Source organism: Globicephala melas, chromosome 1 (genome assembly GCF_963455315.2).
Source record: "Globicephala melas chromosome 1, mGloMel1.2, whole genome shotgun sequence".
In the NCBI taxonomy this organism is placed as follows: Eukaryota; Metazoa; Chordata; class Mammalia; order Artiodactyla; family Delphinidae; genus Globicephala; species Globicephala melas.
The window spans coordinates 74509732-74531844 of record NC_083314.1 but is presented as its reverse complement, the minus strand read 5'-3'; the positions used below and the strand labels follow the sequence as shown (position 1 = coordinate 74531844).

The following is a 22113-nucleotide window of genomic DNA, read 5'->3' as shown; positions in this document are numbered from 1 at the left end:
AAGTTGAATTGTAAAAGGCGCCAAAGAGGAATGTACCTGTTTTACTCTTCCTGAACTATTGTAGATTTCTCTGTCGCGGGCGGTGGTTTGTAGAGGGAGCCCTGTAATCAGACGGACCACAGACCTTGGTTCAAATCCCGCTTTTGCCGCTTACGGATGTCCTAATTACACGAACAATGTCATGTAAATAGAACCTGTCTCGAGTTAAGGATTGAAAGAAGCAGCACCTAAAGGGCTAACGATGATGAAGGCAAATGTTAGTTGTTATGAAAATTGCCTCTGTCTCCTCAGAGACTGAGAAGGGAAGGGTGCCCCAAGAAAGGTGGGGTACAGGTTGGCGGCCTCCGGAGTGACGCCTTCTCCCAGGTCCGGTGCGCGGGCTGTGGGGAGGCGGACGTTGGCCGCGAGGTGGCGCCCGGCTCGAGTTGCCTCCGCGCGGAGGCTGCGGCGCGAGGTGCACAGAAGCGCCCGGGCCCTGGACCAAGGGGGCGGGCAGAGGCGGAGACTCCGCCGAACACTGCTTCCCTGGATCACACCCTCCCTCAGGGTGCTTTCCGGCGGCCAGAGAAGCGGAGAGGCCTTTTCCCGGTGCTCCTCTCCCAGTCTGGGATGCTGTCGGTCGGTCCCCGGGTTGTATCTTTAATAAGGTAACGGTTGTTGGGCCTCAGTGGGAAGGTGCCTGACGTAGACGATCTCACTGATTCCCCTGCACCGCCCCACTTTGCAGATAAGAAAGCTGAGGCCGGAGTACCCCAAGGCCGCACAGCTGGTGAAGAGTCGAGGAGGGACTCGGGCCCGGGGCCTCTGCTCTTCTCCCCTGCTCATCCCCTCTCTGCGCCCGATCCAGGCTGTCGGGTCGGCCCCGCCGCTCGGCCTCAGTGGTCCCACCCCTACACAGCCTCCCTCCCGGGCATTCTGGATCTCCCCTCCCCCGGCTCCCGGTTTCCTTGTCAAAACTTCCTGCCTTGGCTAGGGCCTGAGTTCCCACCCCCTTCCTGCCCCCCGCCCCTCCGCGCCCCTCCCCGCCCAGCGATCCACAACTTTCGGCCACTCCGCCGCTCTCGCAGTCGGCCTGGGACTCCACGCAGGGACCCCCGCCCTGTCCTCCTCCAGGCCCACCCCGGCAGTCCCCACCCCAGGCGGACGGCGAGATAGGGTCCCGAGGCAGGTGAGTGACCGCGCGCCCCTGGTCCCACGACCACCCTGCACCGGGGGACCTCTGGGTGGGGGGGAAAAGAGAGACCGACAGAGAGACCTGAAGGGGATGGGGCAGTGGAGAGGGGCCAAAGGCGATTGGGGGTTTCCATCCATAATGAAACAGCATGTAAATGACATGCAAATGAAGCTGTTTCCTAGCCCCTTGTATGGGACTTTGTGTGTCCAGCGGCTGCCACCACCCCACTGGCCCCCTTTCAGGGCTGGAGAGCGAAGCCCTCTACTTGGCTGACGGGATGTGTAGTGCTAAGAGCACCCACATTGGAGTCAAGGCTGCCCAGGTTCGAATCTCGACTCCTCTCCTTACTACCTGTAGGATCTTGGTCAAGAGACTTCACCTCTGTGTCTCAGTTTCTCATTTCTAAAAGGGGAATAATAAGATATAGTGCCTACCTTATGCGCTTGCTGTGAGGCTAAGATGAGCATAAACATGTCTCCTGCTTAGAACCGTGCCTGCTCAGTGTTTATTACAGTGTTGGCTCTCTCCCCACCAGGAGACACGTTTGAGGAGGATGGAGGGAAGGGACCCAGGTTTACAGGTCCCTGGGGCTCATAGTTTTGCCGGTTTGAGGACTAAGAAGTTGGCCCAAGGCCTCAGGCATGTGGATCCCCAGAAAGCCCCATGGGCTGGTATGTGTGAGGAGGAGTGAGGGTGGGGGGCCCCGGAGCCCAGGCCCCAGCAAGGCCATCCCTCACCCCCACCCCATCTCCGGCCTCCAGTAGTGAACTTTCAGCTGTCCTGCTCTGGCCTTTTATGAGTGGCCTCTCCCGAGCTTGGGCTGTGACCCTAGTCCCCAGGGATGGGAACAGCTTGTGCTGGTCCGAGTTTCCCAGGCTCCCAGACTCAGCCAGACCTCGGCTCCAGGCAGGATTGGGCAAGGGGTCAGCTCTCAACCCTGGCCTAAGCTGGGCCTGGGGGGTCGGGGAGCTGTCTGAGTCCCACCCCATCCCAATCCATGATACAGTCCCTCTGTGTGGGCATGCGGGAGCCAGGGTGTGGGACAGCTCTCCTCTCTCCAGCTCTCTGTCTCCTGCTGCTGCCTCTCCCACTTCTGAGGTCTCCCAAAGTCTACCCGCTAAACTTGCCATTGCAGTTGGGGCTACCCTCCCTGCCACCTAGGAGCTGGGTTAGCCAGACTCCCCTCTGTCTTCCTCTCTTCAACGGGAGGTGAAGCCGAGGGTTGGCATCTGTTTCTACACTACCCCCCCCACCCCCTGCCGCCGCTTCCATCCCCTATCAGACTTTCCCAGAAGAGGAAACCAGCTCTGCAGGCAGTCCCATCCACAGTTCGGAAACCTGGATAGAGATAGAGGTCGCTGGGCTGCTGTCTGCCTCCCCCCACCAACACATTCTGCTGGAGAGGGGACCTGAGCCAGGCAGGGCCTCCACCACAGTGCTCGGAGCTTCTCCTTTGAGCAGCCTTGGAAACCTTGAAAGAGAGCCCTCCCGGGATGCAAGAGGGGCCCTAGGGCCCGTCCTAGCTCTGGAGAGGGTGTCCATACTAGTTCTGGGGGAGGTACCATAGAGGCTTCTCTATGGGGGAGAAGCCAGCAGGAGGAGCAAGAGAAGACAGAGGGGGGAGAGAGGGAAAGACAAAGACAGAGATACAGAGAGACAGACAGACACCAACAGACAAGGAAGACACAGGCAGAGGCATAGAGACTTCTGGAAACAACAAGGCCCAGAGGGAAGTGAGAGGCATATTTGGAAAAACAGAGCAGAGACTGAGAGAAAGAACAAGAAGGTGGTAGAGGAGGTCAAACAGGAGGAAGTCCGAAGACCAAAGAGAAATCCCAGGGGTAGAAGGACTGAAAGGGGCAGCACAGCCTTCGGAGCTTGATAGACGTGGTCCAAATCCCCACCCCGCCTTTGGTGGGCTGTGTGACCTTGGGCAAATGACTTAACCTCTTCGGGATTTCTTTTTTCTCTTCCTTCCTTCCTTCCTTCTTCCTTCCTTCCTTCTTCCTTCCTTCCTTTCTTTTCTTTCTTCCTCCCTCCCTCCCTCTCTTTCCCTTTCTTTCTTGCTTGCTTTCTTGCTTTCTTTCTTCTTCCTTTCTTTCTGCATGGCTTGTGGAATCTTAGTTCCCCTACCAGGGACTGAACCTGGGCCATCGCAGTAAAAGCGCTGAGTCCTAACCACTGGACCACCGGGGAACTCCCTGGGATTTCTTCATCTACGTAACAGGTGGCATAATAGTACCTACTTTCTAGGACTGCTGAGAGGATGAAAAGAAAGGATCTGGCTCACAATATGCATTTAACAAGGGGTAGGAATTGGTGTTAGAGCACCCACACATGGCCAGAGGGAGGTCTCCAGAAACGGCACCGGGTGGGTGCTGGGCCATGGAGCCTCGTGAGTCCCCTTTCCTGCCTGTGCCTCCTACCCCACCTCACATAGCGGCATCTGAGGCCTAGTCCGTCAGTGTAGGAGGTGGTGTGTGGATGGGCAGTGAGGGGCGTAGTCCCTGGGCCGGAGGTTCGGGATAAGGGCTCAGGCCCTGCGTGCGGGCACACTCCCTCCTCTCCAGGTGACTCAGTGCCCTGCACTCCCATGCACTCAGCCCAGAGGAACTTGGAGGCCAGCCCTGAGGAATTCCTGCCCGAGGTCGGGAGAGCAGGTCTGGAGACGCCTTTTACTGTGTAATGTTGGGAAGTTCTTTCTGAACTCCACCTTCCATCGACTTACCAGTGTTGTGTCTTGAGGGCCCTAGAAGGAAGGTCCTGCTGTCTGGTGAGCCGGGGACAAGCCACAGCCTCCAAACATCCCTCCCTGTCCCGTTTCCCACAGAGTAAGGTTGGGCTTACTCAGGTCGGAAAGGATTTAGAGTTTATCAGTCCATCCACTCCACACCATGTTTAATTACTGCCCACTGGGTGCCAGGAACCCTAGATGCGTGTGTGTAGGTGCTGGCCAGTGCTGGGGACACAGTGGTCAGGCAGGCAGAGAAGTACCCTGACCCCACGGTGCTCCATTCCAGTGGGGAAGACAGACCTTAATAAAAATATAATGACCACGGGATGGGAACCTTGAGGGAACACCTGGGGGGTAAGCAGCCCCCTAATAGCGCCTGGGACAAGAATGGAATTGGAGGCTGTCCCAGCCTGGTAGGGAAACCAGACTCACAAGCTGGCAGTCACAAGATGGGGTACATTACCTCATCCGTCCATCAGACTTGAGGTGCTCCCGGGCCTGTGAACTCCTGACTTGACCTGGGTTAGTCCCACCTGCCCCCAGAGGAGGGACACTGGTGCCTTCGGCTAGAGTTTGGGGAAGTGTTGGGCCTCTCGGGGACTGGTCTATGTCCAGTATGGAGCCGGCCTCAGGGAAGAACTGGGGTCCTTTGGGCCACAGGGGTCCGTGGTGAGTGTGCTAAGAGACTGGAGAAAGGTCCAAGGAAAGGGAGGAACAGGTGAGGTGCAGAGCCACTGAGGGGGCTTCCTGGAGGAGACTGGCCTAGAAGGATGGATAGGACCTGGGCATTCCAGGAGTGGCCTGGGCAGAGGTGGCCATGCGGTGAGAGGCATGTCCAGTGTGATGGGAGCAGAGGCTGGCCACCTGGGCCCCGGGCGCCCTTTCCTGCACTGTGGGGAGCCACGGAGGCATTAGAGGGAGGCAGTGGCCAGAGCAGAGCTGCGCTTTCCAACAGTATCTGGGGGTGGCAGTCAGCAGGGGGAGCTGCTCCCTGGCCTGTGTCACCCCAGGGCTTACCTCCCACCCGCCACTGCTTTGTTCTTTGAAGCAGATTCTAATCCTGCTGTTGCCTCTGCCGACCAGTTGGCCTTGGGCAAGTCTTTTTACCCGAGACCCTCCATGGTCTCTCCTGTGAAATGGAGAGGGATAACAACCACTCCACCTGTGGGTGGTGGTGAGGGTCCGGACTGGCTCTAGCTTCCAGTAGGCACGTGCTGAATGTTTGGTGAATCAGAATCCCTGCAGTTTCTCTATTTCCTGATGAGTAAACAGGTCGGGCTGAGGACCCTCTAGCTTCTGTTTCCTGAGCCACAGAGAACACAAGGCCGGCCCCTCACCCCTGCTCCCTCCCCGCCCAGCCTCTGGAGCACATGCAGGCTTCCTGTCCCTCCATCCGGCAGACATGCCTGGCGTGCCGAAGGCCTGGCTTGGCTGGATGTAGGAGGGGCTCTGTGTGTGTGTGTACAAGCGTGTACACGGGTGTTCTGAGTGGCACGTGGAGCAGAGACGTCTAGGCTGCTGGCGGAGCTGGGTTAGAGGGCATCCCTGTACGGGGAGGGAAGGGAAATCTTTGGACTCAGGATCACACTGCTGAGTGGGAAGGACTAAGTGATCCTGTCTCCATGGCAAAGAGAGGTTAGGAAAGGGCACAGAGAACAGACACAGAGACAGGGGAGATCCTGAAAGACAAGAGAGCTACAGGGCGAGGCAACCTTGGCACCAAGCTAAGACACAGGGCTCGATTTGTGGATCATGGCTGGAGTTCAGCCTACACTCCATACCTGAAGGTGGCTTCCCTAGTGCAGTGAACATACTGCACAACTGTACGTGGTAGCCTTGATATAGAAAAGGAAGGAGAGAGGAAGAAGAGACCAAGAAACTGATGGAGGAAGAAAAAAAAGACAGAAAGCAGAGAGTTTCTGACGAAGAGCAAGACAAAAGGCAAAAAGAAAGAGGCAGAGAGCCTAGAACTTGGAGGATTCTGTTTTTGCATTGACACATGTCCACTGAGCAGCCTCTGGTCTGAGGCTCAGTTCCAGGATGGTCATTGGAACCAACAGTTCCAACCCCCACTGAACCCTGGGAGATATGGGGTGTTATTCTCCCATTTTACAGATGAGGAAATGGAGGCTCACAGGGCTCAAGTGACATGCTGGAGGCCGTACAGCTTTTAAGTACTAGAAACTTTGGCCTCCAAGATGGGAAGTGGGGGAGAGGGAGACAGAGAGGAGGCACCAGTGGAAACAAGCAAGAAGCTGGAGTTGGTGCTCAGGCTGAGGGCTGGGGGGAAGTAGAATCCAGGCGTCCTGCCTCATCAACCGCCTTTGGCTTGAAGGCATACCTGGCGGGCAGCCCATCGTTCTGGGGGATCAGGTTCTCTGGGGAGCCTAGTCCCCTCCCCTCCTCACTTCCTTTCTCTCTGTCAGCATCTAAGGCCCTATTCCCATTCCCGGATCATCCTGGGGGTTCTTCAGGAAAAAAAAAGAAAGAAACAGCTTTTCCTGGAATTAATACTCAAAGAGTATGACAGTGCCAAGGGGAGTGGAGAAGGGGTGTGATAGGTGCAGGAGGAGTGAGGCTGAGGATGCCATCGTGGAGACTGCAATGGTTCATTGAGCTTCTTATGTAGCTCTCTAGACACTTATCTGCATCAACTCATTTATTACTCCGCAGAACAGTCCTACAAAGGGAAGTACCATTGTCCTCTCCATTTTAGAGATGAGGGAACTGAGAGATGGGATTCGAACCCAGGTTTGAATGGGGAGGTGGGAGGGGATGCAGAGCTCAGAGGGTATCCTTTGCTATACCGCCTCCCAGAGAAGAGCAGCTGGAAGGGAGCTGGTGGGGAAGTTCCTCTTGCTGTCTCACTTCCATCAGCCCCACTCTTGTTCTCTGTCTTCTATAGACATGGATCATCTCCTGTCCACTAGGAACTCTACTCCCCTCTCAGAGGCCCCAGACCCATCCCCCTCCTCCTAGCAGGGTTCGGATTGGAGTACAGTGAGGGTAGAGGGACTCCCCACCAGAGGAATCAGGCTGAACAGAAGAGCAGGGGAGGCGAGCTGGGTTGGGCCCTGTGTGGGCTTGGAGGCCGAGAGGGCAGGGATACTGGGGGCTCGCGCAGGCGGGACTGGGGACTGGGGGGGGGGGCCTGGCCAGGCGCCCAGCTGCTTTGCATCTCGAGGTGAAGGAGAGAGAAGTGTCAGCTCATTCTTGACTGTAAACACATCCCGGTTCCCACGCCTGTGATCGCGTTCTTGTGGCAGCCCCCAGCCTGATCCCCTTCTCCTGTCCAGCCCCCCGCCAGGCTCCCCCTCGCCATAACCAAGGCTGTTAAAAAGAGATGTAAAGCCCCTGGGATTCCCGCCTGGGCTCGGGAGAGCCTGGAACCGCAGGGATGGATCTGCCAGTCTGGGTTTGGATCCCAGCTCTGATATTACCGGCTGTGTGGCCCTGGGCAGGGAACTTACGCTCTCCTTGCCTGTTTCCTCATCAGTAAAATGAATAATCATACCTACCACAGTGGGCTGACATAAGCTTTACACGAAATGATCCACAGAAATTGCTCAGCGCTCTGCCCGTGCCGACACAGTGAACAACATAGGGGGTCGCACTAGTTTTCCAATTGTGAGGGAAGGTGTGTGGGTCCCTCAATCCAGAGGTGCCACGGAGGAAGGGGGCTGAGTAGGGGAAAGGCAGAGGTCATCTGTATAGGAAGAGGGAGAAGGGAGCCTACAGTGGGGGCCCCTGGGGTCAGATGGGGGGCCACTAGTTGTCTGATTTAAACCCCTTGAAGGGGCACGTGTGATCACAATAGCCCCCGTTCTGCTGGGACTGGAGGTGCTGGGGAAGGGTGGGCCGGGGTCTCAGGTTCCCTAGCCCCTCAGGGACAAAGGCTCAGATGGGAACAAGCCTAGGCAGCCAGGCTGGAGCTCTGGGCTCCTGGTCTGGCCTGTGTTCCCTCCTCGGGGTCTGGGGCTGGTGAGGCCAAACCCTGCCCCTCTCTGCCAGGATCCCCATCTCATCTCTCCCCTCCCTGCGGACCAGCCACTGATCTCACCGACCCCATCCTGGCTTCCAGCCCCTTCCACTGACCAGCTGAGACCTTCTCTGCTCTCCAGTCCTACCCTGAAGCCCTTGGGAAAAGAGAATCTCCCCACCCCTCTAGTTATTAGAGTCAACCCCCTGGGATTAGGGTCAGGCCCTCCGCATGCTCCCCTGCCCATCTCGAGGTCCCCCTCAAAGTCCCCCGGGGGGAACCATTTCCTCCAGAAGTTGGTTAAGAGGAGGTGGCTGGTGGGAGGGGGCTGCTGTAGGTGAGAGGAAGGACAGCCCCTCCCCTTTGCGCCTCATCAGGGCCTTCCTGCTGCAGGTCTTGTCTGTGTCACCGCAGCCTCGAGCTCCGGGGACAGATCCAGGCCCAGGTAAGTCTGGGGGTCCCTGCGTGGCTGGAGATGAGGCTCGCCCAGGGACAAGGGTGAGGACCCTGTATCCAGACAGATTGAGCTCCAATTGGAGGACAGGACCCGCATGCCAGGGGGCTGCAGGAAGAGGGGAGTGTGGACCAGACTGAGGGATGAAGAGGGGGAGATACGTGGGGGGCTTGGGGTCCTGTCCATGGGCTTGCTGCCATGCACACTCGAGGGAGAAGTGGGGAGAAGGTCAGCTGGGATCAGACAGGGTGGGCCTGGGAAGGTGACCAGAGCAGGGCTGGGGTGAAGGGCAGAGTCTGGGGATGTTGGGAGAGGGAGCCAACTGTTGGGGGGGAAGCTGGGGGTTGTGTGGGTGGAAGGGCCAGACTATGAAGGGCTGAAGGGCACTCCTGACTGTGGCCTGGCTCCCTGAGGCCAGGCTGCATCCCTCCCCCACAACTCCCCACCCTCCCCCACATCCTACCTTCCAAGTTCAGGGTGGTGGGAGGACAGAGCCACCCCATGCTCCGCCCATGATCATGCTGCCTGCTGCCCTCCCCACATACACACATTCTAGCCAGGCTCTGTTTCCTGTTTTCAGGCTGCATATCATGAGCACCGGGATCCCCCAGGACACTCTCTGGGCTCCTCAGGCCCTGGGGCCCAAGGGCCCTGTCGCCCTGCCCCTGGCTCACCTGAGTTTCTCAGGCCCCAGGATGCCATAGAGGGCTGGTGAGTTACCTGGGGACTGAGGATGGATGGGAGGGACACAAAAAAGACTACAGGTGGAGATCTGCCCTGGTGGAGCTGTGATGGGGCCACTAACCAGAGTCATGGGCAGGCCTTGCTGCTTTGCAAGACAGGAGTGGGGTGGTGGGTAGAAATTTGCAGTGGGTGGGAGGGAGCCGAGGAGAGGTGGGCCAGCCCAGCCGCTGAGAGGGTGGGGAGCAGGCTGGAGGGTTTACTGGTTGGGCAGAACGCAGCAGTGGGGTGCGGTTAGGTTAGGGAGCTTCCCTCTGAGCACTGCCCTGATGGGAGGTGAGAGCGGCCCGCTGGGACCCTGGGAGTGTGTGGGTGGAAGGCCTGGGGTGGGGCCTGGAGGCAGGCATTCCAGAGATACTCAGGGGGCTAAGGGGCCAGCTACCACGACCTTTCTCTCTTCTCGGGGAAAATTATAAGCAGATGTGGACGCCTCAGGGCGGCGTAGAGGAGGGAGCCGAGCCGGGGCAAGTTAACAGAGAATCTGAAACTGGCGGGGTGGGGGGCGGCGGGTGCTCAAGGGCCTCTGCAGCTCCTGAGCTCAGGAGCCAGAAGGAGACTCCTCTGAGGTCCTGACCTGCTTCCCACCCACTGGGCGAGGCCAGGGGTGGAGGAGGGGGGAGGAGCCCATTTCCAGATGGCTGGTGGGTGGTCACAGGGAGGTGGCGGCTTCTGAAGTCTGAGGCCAGGCTGGGGACCCCCTGGGTGATAGCACCTAGAGCTGGGTGCAGAGGTATGCTGGCAAAGCTTTAGCAACCGGCTTCGGTGGGGGGCTGGGTGGGGGGATGGCCCTGATTTGTGATGTTTGCTGATTTCCACCCCCGTGCTTGGTTTCAAGCTACTACTGTGACAGCACTGAACAAGGAGTTGGGAAGAGAAGTCATGACTGGCTCTCAGAAGTCAGTATGGGCCGTGCCAGCGCACCAGTGGTGGGGAGGGGCCTCCTTCAAGGTCACCTGGACCTAGCCCTACTCCCACCCCATAAAGCAGGAAGCCCCTAACAGCATCAGGGTGGTTTTGGCCTCTGCCTGCCTACATCCAGTGATGGGGAGCTCACCACCTGAGGTCGCTGATTCCATCACAGAACTGCTTTGACCGTTGGAAAGTTCTTCCTCTGACTGACCCAAGTTGGCTTCCCTTATAACTTCCCTTCATCGGCTCCAATTTCACACCTTGGTATAATATCAAAGTGCCCTGGGTAGGGGCTGTGCTGGGGATTGGGAATTCAGGCACAGGTCCCTGCCTCTAGAGGTCATGGTCAGGGAACAGGCACTAGAACAGTGGTGTGTGGGTGAATGGTGCTGGGGGTCCCGGAAGGGATGGGTGGGGGCAGTCTGCCAGTGTGGATCGGGAAGCAGGGCAGGGAAAGAGGGGTGACACTTGGGCTAGACCTTGAAAGGTGAGTGCTTAAAGTGAAGAATTGGGGGGAGGACGTGCTTCAAGTGAAGAATGAGGGGGAGGACGTCCAGACAGAGGAAACCGTGTGAGAAAGTCTCAGAGGCATGGCCGTGCTCCACCTGGTCAGGAATCAGACCTGGAGCCTGGGAAGCCCGGGCCAGAGGACCAAAGCCTCATCTCTTCTGCCACCCCTACTTGGTCTCTGCAGAGACTTGGCCCTCCAGGTTTGTGGCTGCAGTGCCCCTCACCTGCTCCACACCTGGCCCTGTCACAGGCCTCAGCAATGTCATCACCTCTGCGTGCCCTCTTTCTCCTGGCCCTGGGCCTGGGGCTGGCTGGAACCCTCAACCCCAAGGACCCCAACACCTGCAGCTTCTGGGAAAGGTGAGAGAGGGCCCCTACTGTGCCTTGAGGGCTGCAAGCCCCCAGCTCCCCATTCTCCCCACTGGGGCTCCTCTTTCCAGTTCCCTCCCTTGCCTCCTTCCCTTTCTCCAGCCCTCACTTCCCTCCTATTTCTGCCTCTACTCTCTCTGCTCCCCTAGATGGGATGCCTCTGATTCCATCCCCATCTTGATCTTGTCTGTCTCCATCTCAGCTGTGACCCTGTCCTTTCTTTATCCCCATCCCTTGGTCCCTGTGCGAGGCTAGCTGCAGGACAGAGCACAGGGTAGGAGCCATTCACTATGGGACAAGCAGAGGGGCTGGCCCAGGGAGAGCCCAGGGGACAGGGCTGGGCAACAAGGCCCAGGGCAAGATTTGGCCAGAAGCGCTTCAACCCATCTCCATCAGCTGGGCCCAGGAGTCAGTTCTAGCTCAATTTCCCCACATAGGGAGAAGGAGGCAGCGGGGAATGGAGGGCTGGAATGGAATATTCCCAGGAATATTCCAACTCTGGGAGGATCCCTCCAGATTGAAGCTGGACAGATGGGGGGGTCCATCCTAGGCTCGGGGGAGCAAGCCTAAATATTCCCCACTGTGGCCAAGCCCTCGCCACCCCCCGCGCCCCCCCACCTCCCGCTCCGCTCTGCCAGCTCAGGCCTCTCTCCCTGCCCTGGGCCCCGACTCCGTTCCCTGTCTTACAGCTTCACCACCACAACCAAGGAGTCACACTCCCGCCCCTTCAGCCTGCTCCCCTCGGAGCCCTGTGACCGGCCCTGGGAGAGCCCGCACACCTGCCCCCGGCCCACGTGAGTGCCCATCCCCCTCCATCGGCAGATGGGTGCCAGTGGAGCTGCCTCGGCCCGGGCCTTGCCCCTCTGTACCCCCATTCTTTTCTCAGAACCTTTAGAGTTCGGAGGGAGCATCTGGCCTCGGGGCACTCAAGGCATGTTGTGTGTGGGGTATGTGTGTTTGGGGTGTGCAGGTAAGGTGTATGGTGTGCACGTGTGTGGCCGGATGGGAGGCAAGGAGGGAATGTTCTATGCTACCCCAGCTCAGAGTGTTGGGCAGTGCCCCAGGCCTCCCCCAGTGCCGCACCGTGGAAGGTTGGAAGCCGGGGCCTCGGCAGGGAGGACTGAGGGCCACCTCCGGGTCTCCCCCAGGGTTGTCTACCGGACCGTGTACCGCCAGGTGGTGAAGACGGAGCACCGAATGCGCCTGCAGTGCTGCCGGGGCTTCTATGAGAGCAGCGGAGCCTGTGTCCGTGAGTCCTGGGTGGGGCTGTGGAATGAGTGGAGCCTAGGCCACCTAGTCCTTCCCTGCCCTCATCAGGGTGGGGCTACTCCTCTGCCCTCCGCTGGCCCTGTTGTCTCTAGGGACAAAGCTGCCACTTCATACGTCTGTCTCTAGCTGTCCCTATGTCTCTCCCACCCTCTCTCTCCATGTCCCTCAGCAGTCTCTGGCTCTGCATCTCTGTCTCTGGGCTGCCTGTATCTCTCTGTCACTGTGTCTCAGGACTCGGTGTCTGGCACTCTCTCTGACTCTTCCTGTCCCTGTCTCTCTGTTGCTATCTGTCTCGACCTGTCGCCGTCCAGTCTCTCCTGTCCCCCGCCCCCAGCACCCTGAAACCCCCAGAGCAGAGCCCGCTCTGTCTCTCTCCTTCTCTCAGCCTTGGACCGTCACCAGCCCCTACAGAGACCCCTGCCCAGCCTGAGCTCCCAGCCCAGCCCCTACCCTCTCTCTGGACAGCATCCATGTCTGGTCCCTATGTGAGGAACCCCGCCTGCCCGTTTCCCAACAAGGTGCTTCCAGAATTTCACAGAAAGGAGCTCGGGAGTCCGGAATCCTGAGGTCTTGACACGCTCTGACCTGAGTTGCTTTACTCTCAGTCTCTTTGCATCTTAGAGGCAGAACTGCTGCTTGGCGAACTCCAGGTCCCTGGTGTGGGAGGAAGCTGGGGTTAGGCTTCAGAGAATAACAGGTGGGTACGGCAGGGGTGGAAGCATCTTCTCACACACACCCCACCCCATCTCTGCCCCAGCGCTTTGTGCTCGAGAGTGTGTTCATGGCCGCTGCGTGGCACCCAATCAGTGCCAGTGTGTGCAAGACTGGCGGGGCGACGACTGCTCCAGTGGTGAGTGGCTGGTGACGGCAGGGCATGACCCCTTGTGCCTCCAGGGATGCAGAAGCCTTGGGCACACCCTCCCTACCAGGGCACAGGTGCTTAGGCCCCCAGGGCGATCACCCAGCAGAGTCCCACTGCAGCCAGCAGCCTTTTCTGGAGGTGTGGTACAGGGGGAGGGGCCAAAGCCGGGCATGGGGGCATGTGTGGGGGCCAGGACACAGAGACGGGGACTAACTGGAGGCTGGGTAGGGGCAAGACCCCTGCTGACCCCCTTCCGCTCTCCCATCCCACAGCTTGTGCCCTGGGAGTTTGGGGGCCACAGTGTGACAAGCCCTGCAACTGCGGCAACAGCAGCTCCTGTGACCCCAAGAGTGGGGCATGTTCCTGTCCCTCTGGGCTGCAGCCTCCACACTGCTTTCGGCCCTGCTCCCCTGGCCGCTATGGCCCTGCCTGCCAGTTCAGCTGCCAGTGCCATGGGGCACCCTGTGACCCACAGACCGGAGCCTGCCTCTGCCCCCCAGAGAGAACCGGGCCCAGGTGTGTAACAGGAGGAACACACACTAACGGGATCGCAGACACAGGATGCACGGGCATACGTGGGGACACAAGGGGACTCAGCATCCCAAACGTGGGGTTGGAGTCAAGAGGCCCAGATCCTGGTCCCAGCTTTGCTGCTCGCTGGTTGAGCAACCTTGAGCAAATCATTGGCTCTTCACGTGTTTGTTTCCGGTCTGTAAAATGGGAGCAGTATTGTCCACCTAGGAGGGTTGCTGTGAAGATAACATGAACTAGCGTGTGAGCGAAAGCACGTCCCAAATTGGGGCTGAGATAGGGACGCAGAGAACCCTACTGCAAGGCAGGGTGCAGGGAGAGCTGGGGAGTCACAGGAGGGAGAATGTGCATCTAGCTGGAGATCAAAGATCCAGCTTCATGGAGGAGCTCTGGCGTTGAGCCCTCAGGATAGAAAACCAGGGCAGGCAGACGTGTTGCCCCCAGAGGGACGAGCATGAGCAAAGGTAGAGGTGGAGCAGAGGGTGCGTGGAGAGCACACGCCACCCATGGCTCTTCGCTCTACCCCTCCTGATGGGGCTGGGTGTCCCTGCCATTTCCAGTCCTGGACACGTTTGTTTTTTGATCCCGGCAGTACCCAACAGGGAAGCGGGGGTGAGACTCACTGAGCCCTGGGGTCGGGCCTTCCTCCTGGGGACGGCCTGTTTGTGGTTGACCAGCCCTTGGAGGCAAAGGGGGAAGCAGGTACTGCTTGTCTACATACTGACCTCACCCCCTCTGCCCAACAGCTGCGAGGTGTCCTGTTCACAGGACAGTGTTGGCTTCTTCTGCCCCAGCACCCCTCCTTGCCAAAATGGGGGTGTCTTCCAGGCCTCTCGGGGCTCCTGCAGCTGCCCACCTGGCTGGATGGTATGCAGGGCGGGGCCTGTGGGTATGAATTCTGTGGGCGGTTCTCTGTAGGGCTCCCAGGAGGATGTGTGTGAGGGGGTTAGGCTGTGTGGGCCCTGGAGAGGTTTGAGGGTTTGGGGTGTAGGGGTATTGACGGGTCCTGTGGCCATGGGGAGAGGGCTGGGCTCCTGGGGCTCTGCCGACCTCTCACCCCCACAGGGCACCATCTGTTCCCTGCCCTGCCCCGAGGGCTCCTATGGACCCAACTGCTCCCAGGAATGTCGCTGTCACAACGGCGGCCTCTGCGACCGGTTCACCGGGCAGTGTCGCTGCGCTCCGGGATACACAGGGGACCGGTGAGTGGTGTTGGCTTGGGGTGGGAGTGGCCTGGGGTGGGCCGGGGGCGGCGGCGGGCGGCGTGGCCAGGCTCACTCCTGCGAGGTGCCCAGGTGCCGTGAGGAGTGCCCCGTGGGCCGCTTCGGGCAGGACTGTGCTGAGACTTGCGACTGCGCCACGGGCGCCCGCTGCTTCCCGGCCAACGGCGCGTGTCTGTGCGAACACGGCTTCACTGGGGACCGCTGCGCCGAACGTCTCTGCCCCGACGGCCTCTACGGCCTCAGCTGCCAGATGCCCTGCACCTGCGACCCGGAACACAGTCTCAAGTAGGCCGCGGGCACTGCGGTCAAGGGGTCTGGAGGCCAATGGGAGAGGCCTTCGGTGCTGAAGCCACCGGAGTCACAAAAAGGACCTAGGGCGGGGCAGATCTCACAGAAGGGAAAGGGGAGGGGCCTCGGGGACGGGGAGAGACCGCTCTCGGAACAGCACCGAGCCTCCCCGATGTCCCCCTCAATTCGGCGATGCTCGGCTCCCACCACGCGGAGGGGGCGGGGAAGTCGACCTGCGGACCCGGCCTCAGACCGCTCCGCGCCCCCGCCTCCGCCCGCAGCTGCCACCCGATGAGCGGGGAGTGCTCTTGCCTGCCGGGCTGGGCGGGCCTCCACTGCAACGAGAGCTGCCCGCAGGACACGCACGGGCCCGGCTGCCAGGAGCACTGCCTCTGCCTGCACGGCGGCGTCTGCCAGCCCGACAGCGGCCTCTGCCGGTGCGCGCCCGGCTACACGGTGAGGCGCGCTCCGCCGCGAGGGAGGTGCCGGAGAGGCCCGGAAGCCCGTCCGCTCCTCTCACTGGTGCTCCCGCCCGCTCTCAGGGCCCGCACTGCGCTAGCCTCTGTCCCCCTGACACCTATGGAGTCAACTGCTCCGCACGCTGCTCCTGCGAAAACGCCATCGCCTGCTCGCCCATCGACGGCACCTGCGTCTGCAAGGAAGGTAACGGGTTGGGATCTCCCGGAAGGGGATTTGGGGGCGGGGCCATGCGAAGAAGGGAGAGACCAAGGGTAGAGGCAGGCCAAGGGTAGGGGAGAGGCTGCAGGGTAAGGGTGGAGGCACTGGTCAGCAGCTGGACTGCTGGGAAAGTAGCCAGGCTACTTCCTTCCTGGAATATCCGCTTTGCTTTTTTTCAACCACAAAAATCCCAATTGTTCTTAAAGGCCCAGGCCAGAGGTACCTCTTTGCAGATCATTCCTCATCCTCAGACATACAGAATCACAGAATGGCAGCTCCAGCAAGGGCCTCGGAGATCTACCAGGGGTGGCACGTTGGCAACCTTTAGGCTAGATTCGGACACAGATATGTTTTGTTTGACTAGCTCTCTATCATATTTAACAAAAGTCCAGTCTCCAGTCCCCACTCCTCCCTGTTGTCTTACACATGATCTGGAGAACTCATTTAGTTACCTGTTGGGGCCTCTGTAAGCATTTGGGTTTGCTGCCACCCTCCTTCATTTTGCAGAAGAGGCAACCAAGACCCAGAAGGTGGTGGTGCATCCCCTGCGGTCTTTCAACCTTCTGTCCAACATCCAACAGTTTCTATGTTTGTCTCCTATGCGGCCATGGGCATCCCCACCCCCAGCCCCAGCTCATAGTGCAGAGCCTGGCAGAGCCAATGCCCAGTGTGTGCTGGCTCAGGAGGGGAGCCAGGTCCCCATGCCTACTTGCAAGTCCCCTCTTCCAGGTTGGCAGCATGGTAACTGCTCCGTGCCCTGCCCGCCTGGAACCTGGGGCTTTGGTTGCAATGCCAGCTGCCAGTGTGCCCACGAGGCAGCCTGCAGCCCCCAAACTGGAGCCTGTACCTGTACCCCTGGGTGGCACGGGACCCACTGCCAGTTCCCCTGCCTGGTAAGTGCACAACAGTCTGCCTTCCTGGGGGAGGGAAGGGCACAGCACCCCCCAACTGACTGGCCTATCCTACCCTCCACTCCCTCTCCAAGAAGGGGATGTTTGGTGAAGGCTGTGCCAGCCGCTGTGACTGTGACCATTCTGATGGCTGTGACCCTGTTCACGGACACTGCCAATGCCAAGCTGGCTGGACAGGTGAGCGTTCTGGGTGTCCAGGCCCCGGGCTTACTGTGGAGTTGGGGGGTGCATCCCACAGGACATGTGTTCAGAAGAAACCCTACGGAAGGGGGGCCACAGGCCAGTCTCATCCTACCCCTCTCACAGGTACCCGCTGCCACCTGCCCTGCCCTGAGGGCTTCTGGGGAACCAACTGTAGCAACACCTGCACCTGCAAGAATGGGGGCACCTGCATCCCTGAGAATGGCAATTGTGTGTGTGCACCTGGATTCCGAGGCCCCTCCTGCCAGAGATGTGAGGCTCCCTCCCCTCCCCCTGCCTGCCAGCAGTAATGTGCAGTGTAGTGTCAGATGCCTGAAGCTCCCACTCTACCCCTCTTGGTCTCTTGTGCTGACTCCAGTCTTTGGGCCGGTTGCTGCAGTGGGAAGGAGGGAGGGAGAGAGTGGGGTCACGGGCTGACTGAGGGTTGGCCCCTGCCCCTGGTCACCACGAGCCCCTTTCCCCCAGCCTGTCAGCCCGGCCGCTACGGCAAACGCTGTGTGCCCTGCAAGTGTGCTAACCACTCCTCCTGCCACCCTTCGAATGGGACCTGCTACTGCATGGCTGGCTGGACAGGCCCTGACTGCTCCCAAAGTAGGTGGTGGCTCCTGTGTCTGAGCATGTGTGCATGAGGGGGTGGGCTGAGGACCAGAGGCTTCCTTTCCCCTGCTCCTGGGTATAAAAGCCTCCGAACCCACCTTGATTCAGCCATTTATATAAACACTATAAACAAAAATTTATTGGGCATCACCTACATGCTGGGTATTGTTCTAGGTGCTCAGGATGCAGCAATGAACAGGTCAGGGAAAAAAATTCCCTGCCTTTCTGCACGGGAGGCCTGAGAAAAGCAGTGTTTGTACGGGGGCGGGGAAAATCATAAGCTCAGTTTTGGACATGTTCTTTTTTTCTTTTGGATTGCCAACTTATTTTTACTTATTTATACATGGCCTCTTTCCCACATAAATATAAGAAGGACATCATGGAAAAGATTAGTCCAGAAAACTGAGTCAAACAAATTTTGAAAAGGGGAAATGAGAAGCCATTACCATGAAAAAGATGGGCAGGGTAGAGGGAAGTAATCTTGGACAAGAGCTTTTCCATAGAATTCTGTAACTACTATTAGATTTTTTGCTAGTGTCAGATACACAAAAATTATACCTTGAATAGTGTAGACACTTATTTCTCTCTTATGTTAAAAAAAAAAGGTCTAGAGCTAAGCAATATAGGATAGTTTGGAAGCCTTTGGTTGTCTGGCCCTGGTCACGTTATTTTGAAAGTCTATCAGATAGGCAAGTGCAGAAGTTAAGCAGGCAGCTGGGCACGTGGGTCTGGAGTTCAGGCAAGACACAGGGCTGCGGATAAGCATTTGTGAGTCATCAGCGTGTAGATACGGTTCAAAGCCTTGGTGCCCCTGGGGAGACCAAAGCTGAGCTGAAGAGTTCAGTGATGCTGGGGGCTGAGAATTCACTCAGGAGGGGCTGGCCCTGCCCACCAGACAGGCTCCAAACTTGTCTCCTGCAGCGTGCCCTCTAGGACACTGGGGGGCCAACTGTGCCCAGCTCTGCCAGTGTCGCCATGGCGGGACCTGCCACCCCCAGCATGGGAGTTGTTTCTGCCCCCCAGGCCGGACCGGACATCTCTGCTTGGAAGGTACCAGCAGAAGGGGAACTCCATGCCCCTGCCTCCAAGTCAGCCCTAGCCTGAGGAGGGGACTGCTGTTCCCTGGCCCCTCTGATCCCCGCCTGCCTCCTCCGCTCTCTAAACAGGCTGCTCTCCAGGGGTGTTCGGTGCCAATTGTTCCCAACCATGCCAGTGCGGTCCCGGAGAGAGGTGCCACCCAGAGACTGGGGCCTGTGTGTGTCCCCCAGGGCACAGTGGCGCCCCCTGCAGGATTGGTGAGTTCTCATCTAGCCCCTCCCTACCCCCACCCCGCCCCGCACTGTGCCCAGGGAACCAGGACCCAGGTACATGCCCAGGTCTCTGCTAGGTGGTACCCTTGTATCACCCTGCCCCCCTACTGGGGCCTCTCCCACGCATGCATCCCCAGCTCACCAGTAGGGCCAAGACACTGTCCTGAGTGACCACCCCGTCCCCCACAGGAAGCCAGGAGCCATTCACCATGATGCCTACCTCTCCAGTGGCCTATAACTCACTCGGGGCAGTGATTGGCATTGCAGTGCTGGGATCCCTGGTGGTGGCCCTGGTGGCGCTGTTCATTGGCTACCGCCATTGGCAAAAAGGCAAAGCGCACCAGCACCTGGCAGTGGCCTACAGCAGCGGGCGGCTGGACGGCTCTGAGTACGTCATGCCAGGTGAGCTGGCCTGGGGGCGGGGACGCACATGAGTGGCTGGCTCTCAGGTACAGGGCAGATGGGGTGCGGGGCTCCTGCATCCCTCCCTGGACCTTGTAGGTGGGAAGCGGGGAGATGGAGAGAGTGAGAGAGGTCAGAGAGGCTGATTACGGATCTCCTGGAACAGAATGACTGTCTTGGGCCCAGGCTTGTCTCTGACCGGGCAGGTCACCCTGCAACTGTGTCTGTTTGTGCAGATGTCCCTCCGAGCTACAGTCACTACTACTCCAACCCCAGCTACCACACCCTGTCTCAGTGCTCACCTAACCCCCCGCCCCCTAACAAGGTCAGTGTTGGGGGTGGGGCTGCACTGTGGATGCCCTGTGGGCACAGCCCGGTCCTCCGGAAAGCTCCAGCCGCGCACGTCGCTCTCCCTGTCCCACCCCTCCCCTGCCAGGTCCCAGGCAGTCAGCTCTTTGCCAGCCTCCAGGCCCCCGAGCGGCCAGGTGGAGCCCACGGGCATGATAACAACCACGCCACACTGCCTGCTGACTGGAAGCACCGCCGGCAGCCCCCTCCAGGGCCTCTGGACAGGGGTAGGAGCCTGGGGCCCAAGGCCTCTGGTGAGGGGGGATGTGTACAGCCCAGCGTCCTGCTTCATCTGAGTGCGTGTGTCTGTGGAAGGGGATTCTGGGCCCCAGTTCTAGAGGAGGTGGGACCTTGGGCAGGGGACCAGGGGCCTAATTGCAGGTTGCTTTCTCCTCCTCAGGTAACAGCCGCCTGGACCGAAGCTACAGCTGTAGCTACAGCAACAGGAATGGCCCAGGCCCCTTCTACAGTAAAGGTGAGGGCAGGGCAGGGCGGGGGAGCGACGGAGGGAGCTGCGCTGGGGTTTAGGGGCCAGTGCCTCCACTGAGCCTGATTTCTTTCCCCTATCTTTAGGGCCCATCTCTGAAGAGGGGCTGGGGGCCAGCGTGGCTTCCCTGAGCAGTGAGAACCCCTACGCCACCATCCGGGACCTGCCCAGTCTTCTAGGGAGCCCCCGGGAGAGCAGCTACATGGAGATGAAAGGCCCTCCCTCAGGGTCTCCCCCCAGGCAGCCGCCCCAACTCCGGGACAGCCAGAGGCGGCGACACCCCCAGCCAGAGAGAGACAGTGGCACCTATGAGCAGCCCAGCCCCCTGACCCATGGTGAGCCTTCCTTCTCCACTGGGGCAGAGAGAACAGGGACAGGGGAGGTGGGAGAAGAGAAGGGACAGAGGGCGGGAATGCGGAGTGGGCATGAAGTGGCAGCAAGAGCAAGGCCTTTGGGCGTCAGACTTGGGCTCAAACCAGGCATGACGTTTGGGAAGTCACACTGCCTCTTCGAGCCTGTAGGTGGCGGTACCTCCCTCAGAGGGCTGAGGATTTGAAATGGTGGCTTTACAGCACCTGAGTTGTAGACTTGATACCCAGAAAAGGTGGGAACAAGGCAGATGACAGAGCATCTTCCTATCCTGTGAGGTGGGCAGGTCGAGATGGCCTCCCCCACTGGCGGCTGAGGAGCTGCACAAACTGGCCTATAGCCAGGCACTACGCATCCGTCTTCCGGCAGAAGAGGGTGGAGAGGGGAGGAGAGTGGTGGGAAGGGGGAGGAGCCACCTCCTTCTCATCTTCATCCCTCTCTGTCTCCAGACCGAGACTCTGTGGGTTCCCAGCCGTCTCTGCCTCCGGGCCTGCCTCCTGGCCACTATGACTCACCCAAGAACAGCCACATACCTGGACACTATGACTTGCCTCCAGTACGGCATCCCCCGTCACCCCCACTTCGGCGCCAGGACCGTTGAGGAGCCAAGATGGTGTGCAGAGGTCAGCACACCGGTTCTTTGCTGCTCAAGGCTGAGGACAGAGCCTGCTGTACCCTGCCAGGAGCAGGGAGAGGACTGGCCGGCCGTGAACATGAACATGTTTAATAGAGGAAGTGAATGGAGAGGAGATGGGAGCCTGGGTCCCAGGTTCTACCATGGGAAACACTGGTCAGCAGGAAACCTGTGTTCCTTTTCCCCAACCCATTGCTCCCCAAGGCCCCCAGGGCCCTGTATACATAAACTGGTGGGTTGAATGTTGCTGGATAACTCTGATTTCAGATTGCTGTAAGAAGTGTATATTGGGTAACTTTTCTGTGCACTCCCGGGCTAGGCTCTGTGTGTGCGTGCATGCGTGTTTTCAGAGGCGTACCAGGCACTGATCCTGCCTTGGGGCACTCACTATATAGTGGAGAGGCAGCCCAAACCCAGTTAACTCTAGAAATAGCGTGACTGGCCTCCCTGCATTCATTTGGTACTCCCGCCAACCAACTGCTTCAAAATACAAGCTGGTTAGGTTACCCCTGCCTGAAAGTCTCCGTGGGTGCCCCATGGCCCTTGGGCTACAGTCAAAATTGTCCAAAGCCTTAAAGGCTTTGCCGGCCTGGCCTGCCTGTCTCTTCAGCCTCACTCTGAACTGTGTTCCCTATCACTCTGCCCCAGTCACACTGGCCTCTACGTCCTCCTATCAGCCACACGTCTTCCTACTACAGGGACTTGGCACATCTGGAATGCTCTTCCTCCCCCACTCACCTGTTAACTCCTGCTTGTCCCTCACACCCCATGTTCTCTTTCACAGCACTGATTACTGATGTGTTCATGCACCAGTTACCTGTAGAAGGCCTACAGGGTGCCAGGCACCTCTGTAATGTGTTGCTTTTTAGTGTGATTATTTGATTAATCTCTGCCTCCCCCACCAGACTCTTAAGTTCCCTGAAAGCAGGAATCCTGTGTTTATGTTCAACACTGGCTCCCCTTGGCACATGGTAGGCACTCAATAAATGTTCCCCCAAAGGCTGAGTGGCTGAGTGAGTTAAAAGTACCAGTGGTAAGTGCTGGCAAGTGCTAAGATAGCTGGGCAAACTGGTGCTCTGAGAGCTGAAAGACCGCATAGGTCAGAGTCTTCCCCAAAGGGTGGCGTTTCTACA

The 22113-nt window shown here is 59.0% G+C and overlaps 1 protein-coding gene across 9 annotated transcripts; it reads left to right on the top strand.

The window, feature by feature from the left end:
* The first annotated feature begins 559 nt into the window (after positions 1 to 559).
* Positions 560 to 21968, top strand: PEAR1 (platelet endothelial aggregation receptor 1). Of its 9 annotated transcripts, none has more exons than XM_060297806.1 (25): positions 560 to 647; positions 728 to 1168; positions 8281 to 8332; positions 8922 to 9052; positions 10752 to 10861; positions 11560 to 11664; positions 12019 to 12119; positions 12897 to 12989; positions 13274 to 13517; positions 14279 to 14399; positions 14598 to 14734; positions 14828 to 15040; positions 15325 to 15499; positions 15586 to 15706; positions 16451 to 16614; positions 16707 to 16809; positions 16939 to 17085; positions 17299 to 17424; positions 18352 to 18480; positions 18597 to 18725; positions 18930 to 19142; positions 19379 to 19717; positions 19891 to 19965; positions 20064 to 20312; positions 20796 to 21968. In XM_060297806.1, the coding sequence occupies exons 5-25, from the start codon at positions 10761 to 10763 to the stop codon at positions 20945 to 20947; spliced, it is 3237 nt and encodes a 1078-aa protein (XP_060153789.1). In that variant the 5' UTR covers positions 560 to 647; positions 728 to 1168; positions 8281 to 8332; positions 8922 to 9052; positions 10752 to 10760; the 3' UTR covers positions 20948 to 21968. The 9 variants fall into 9 exon arrangements, with proteins under 9 accessions (XP_060153789.1, XP_060153776.1, XP_060153770.1 ...); XM_060297793.1 differs by having other exon boundaries at positions 10686 to 10861; XM_060297787.1 differs by having other exon boundaries at positions 9918 to 10861.
* Positions 21969 to 22113: the final 145 nt, after the last annotated feature.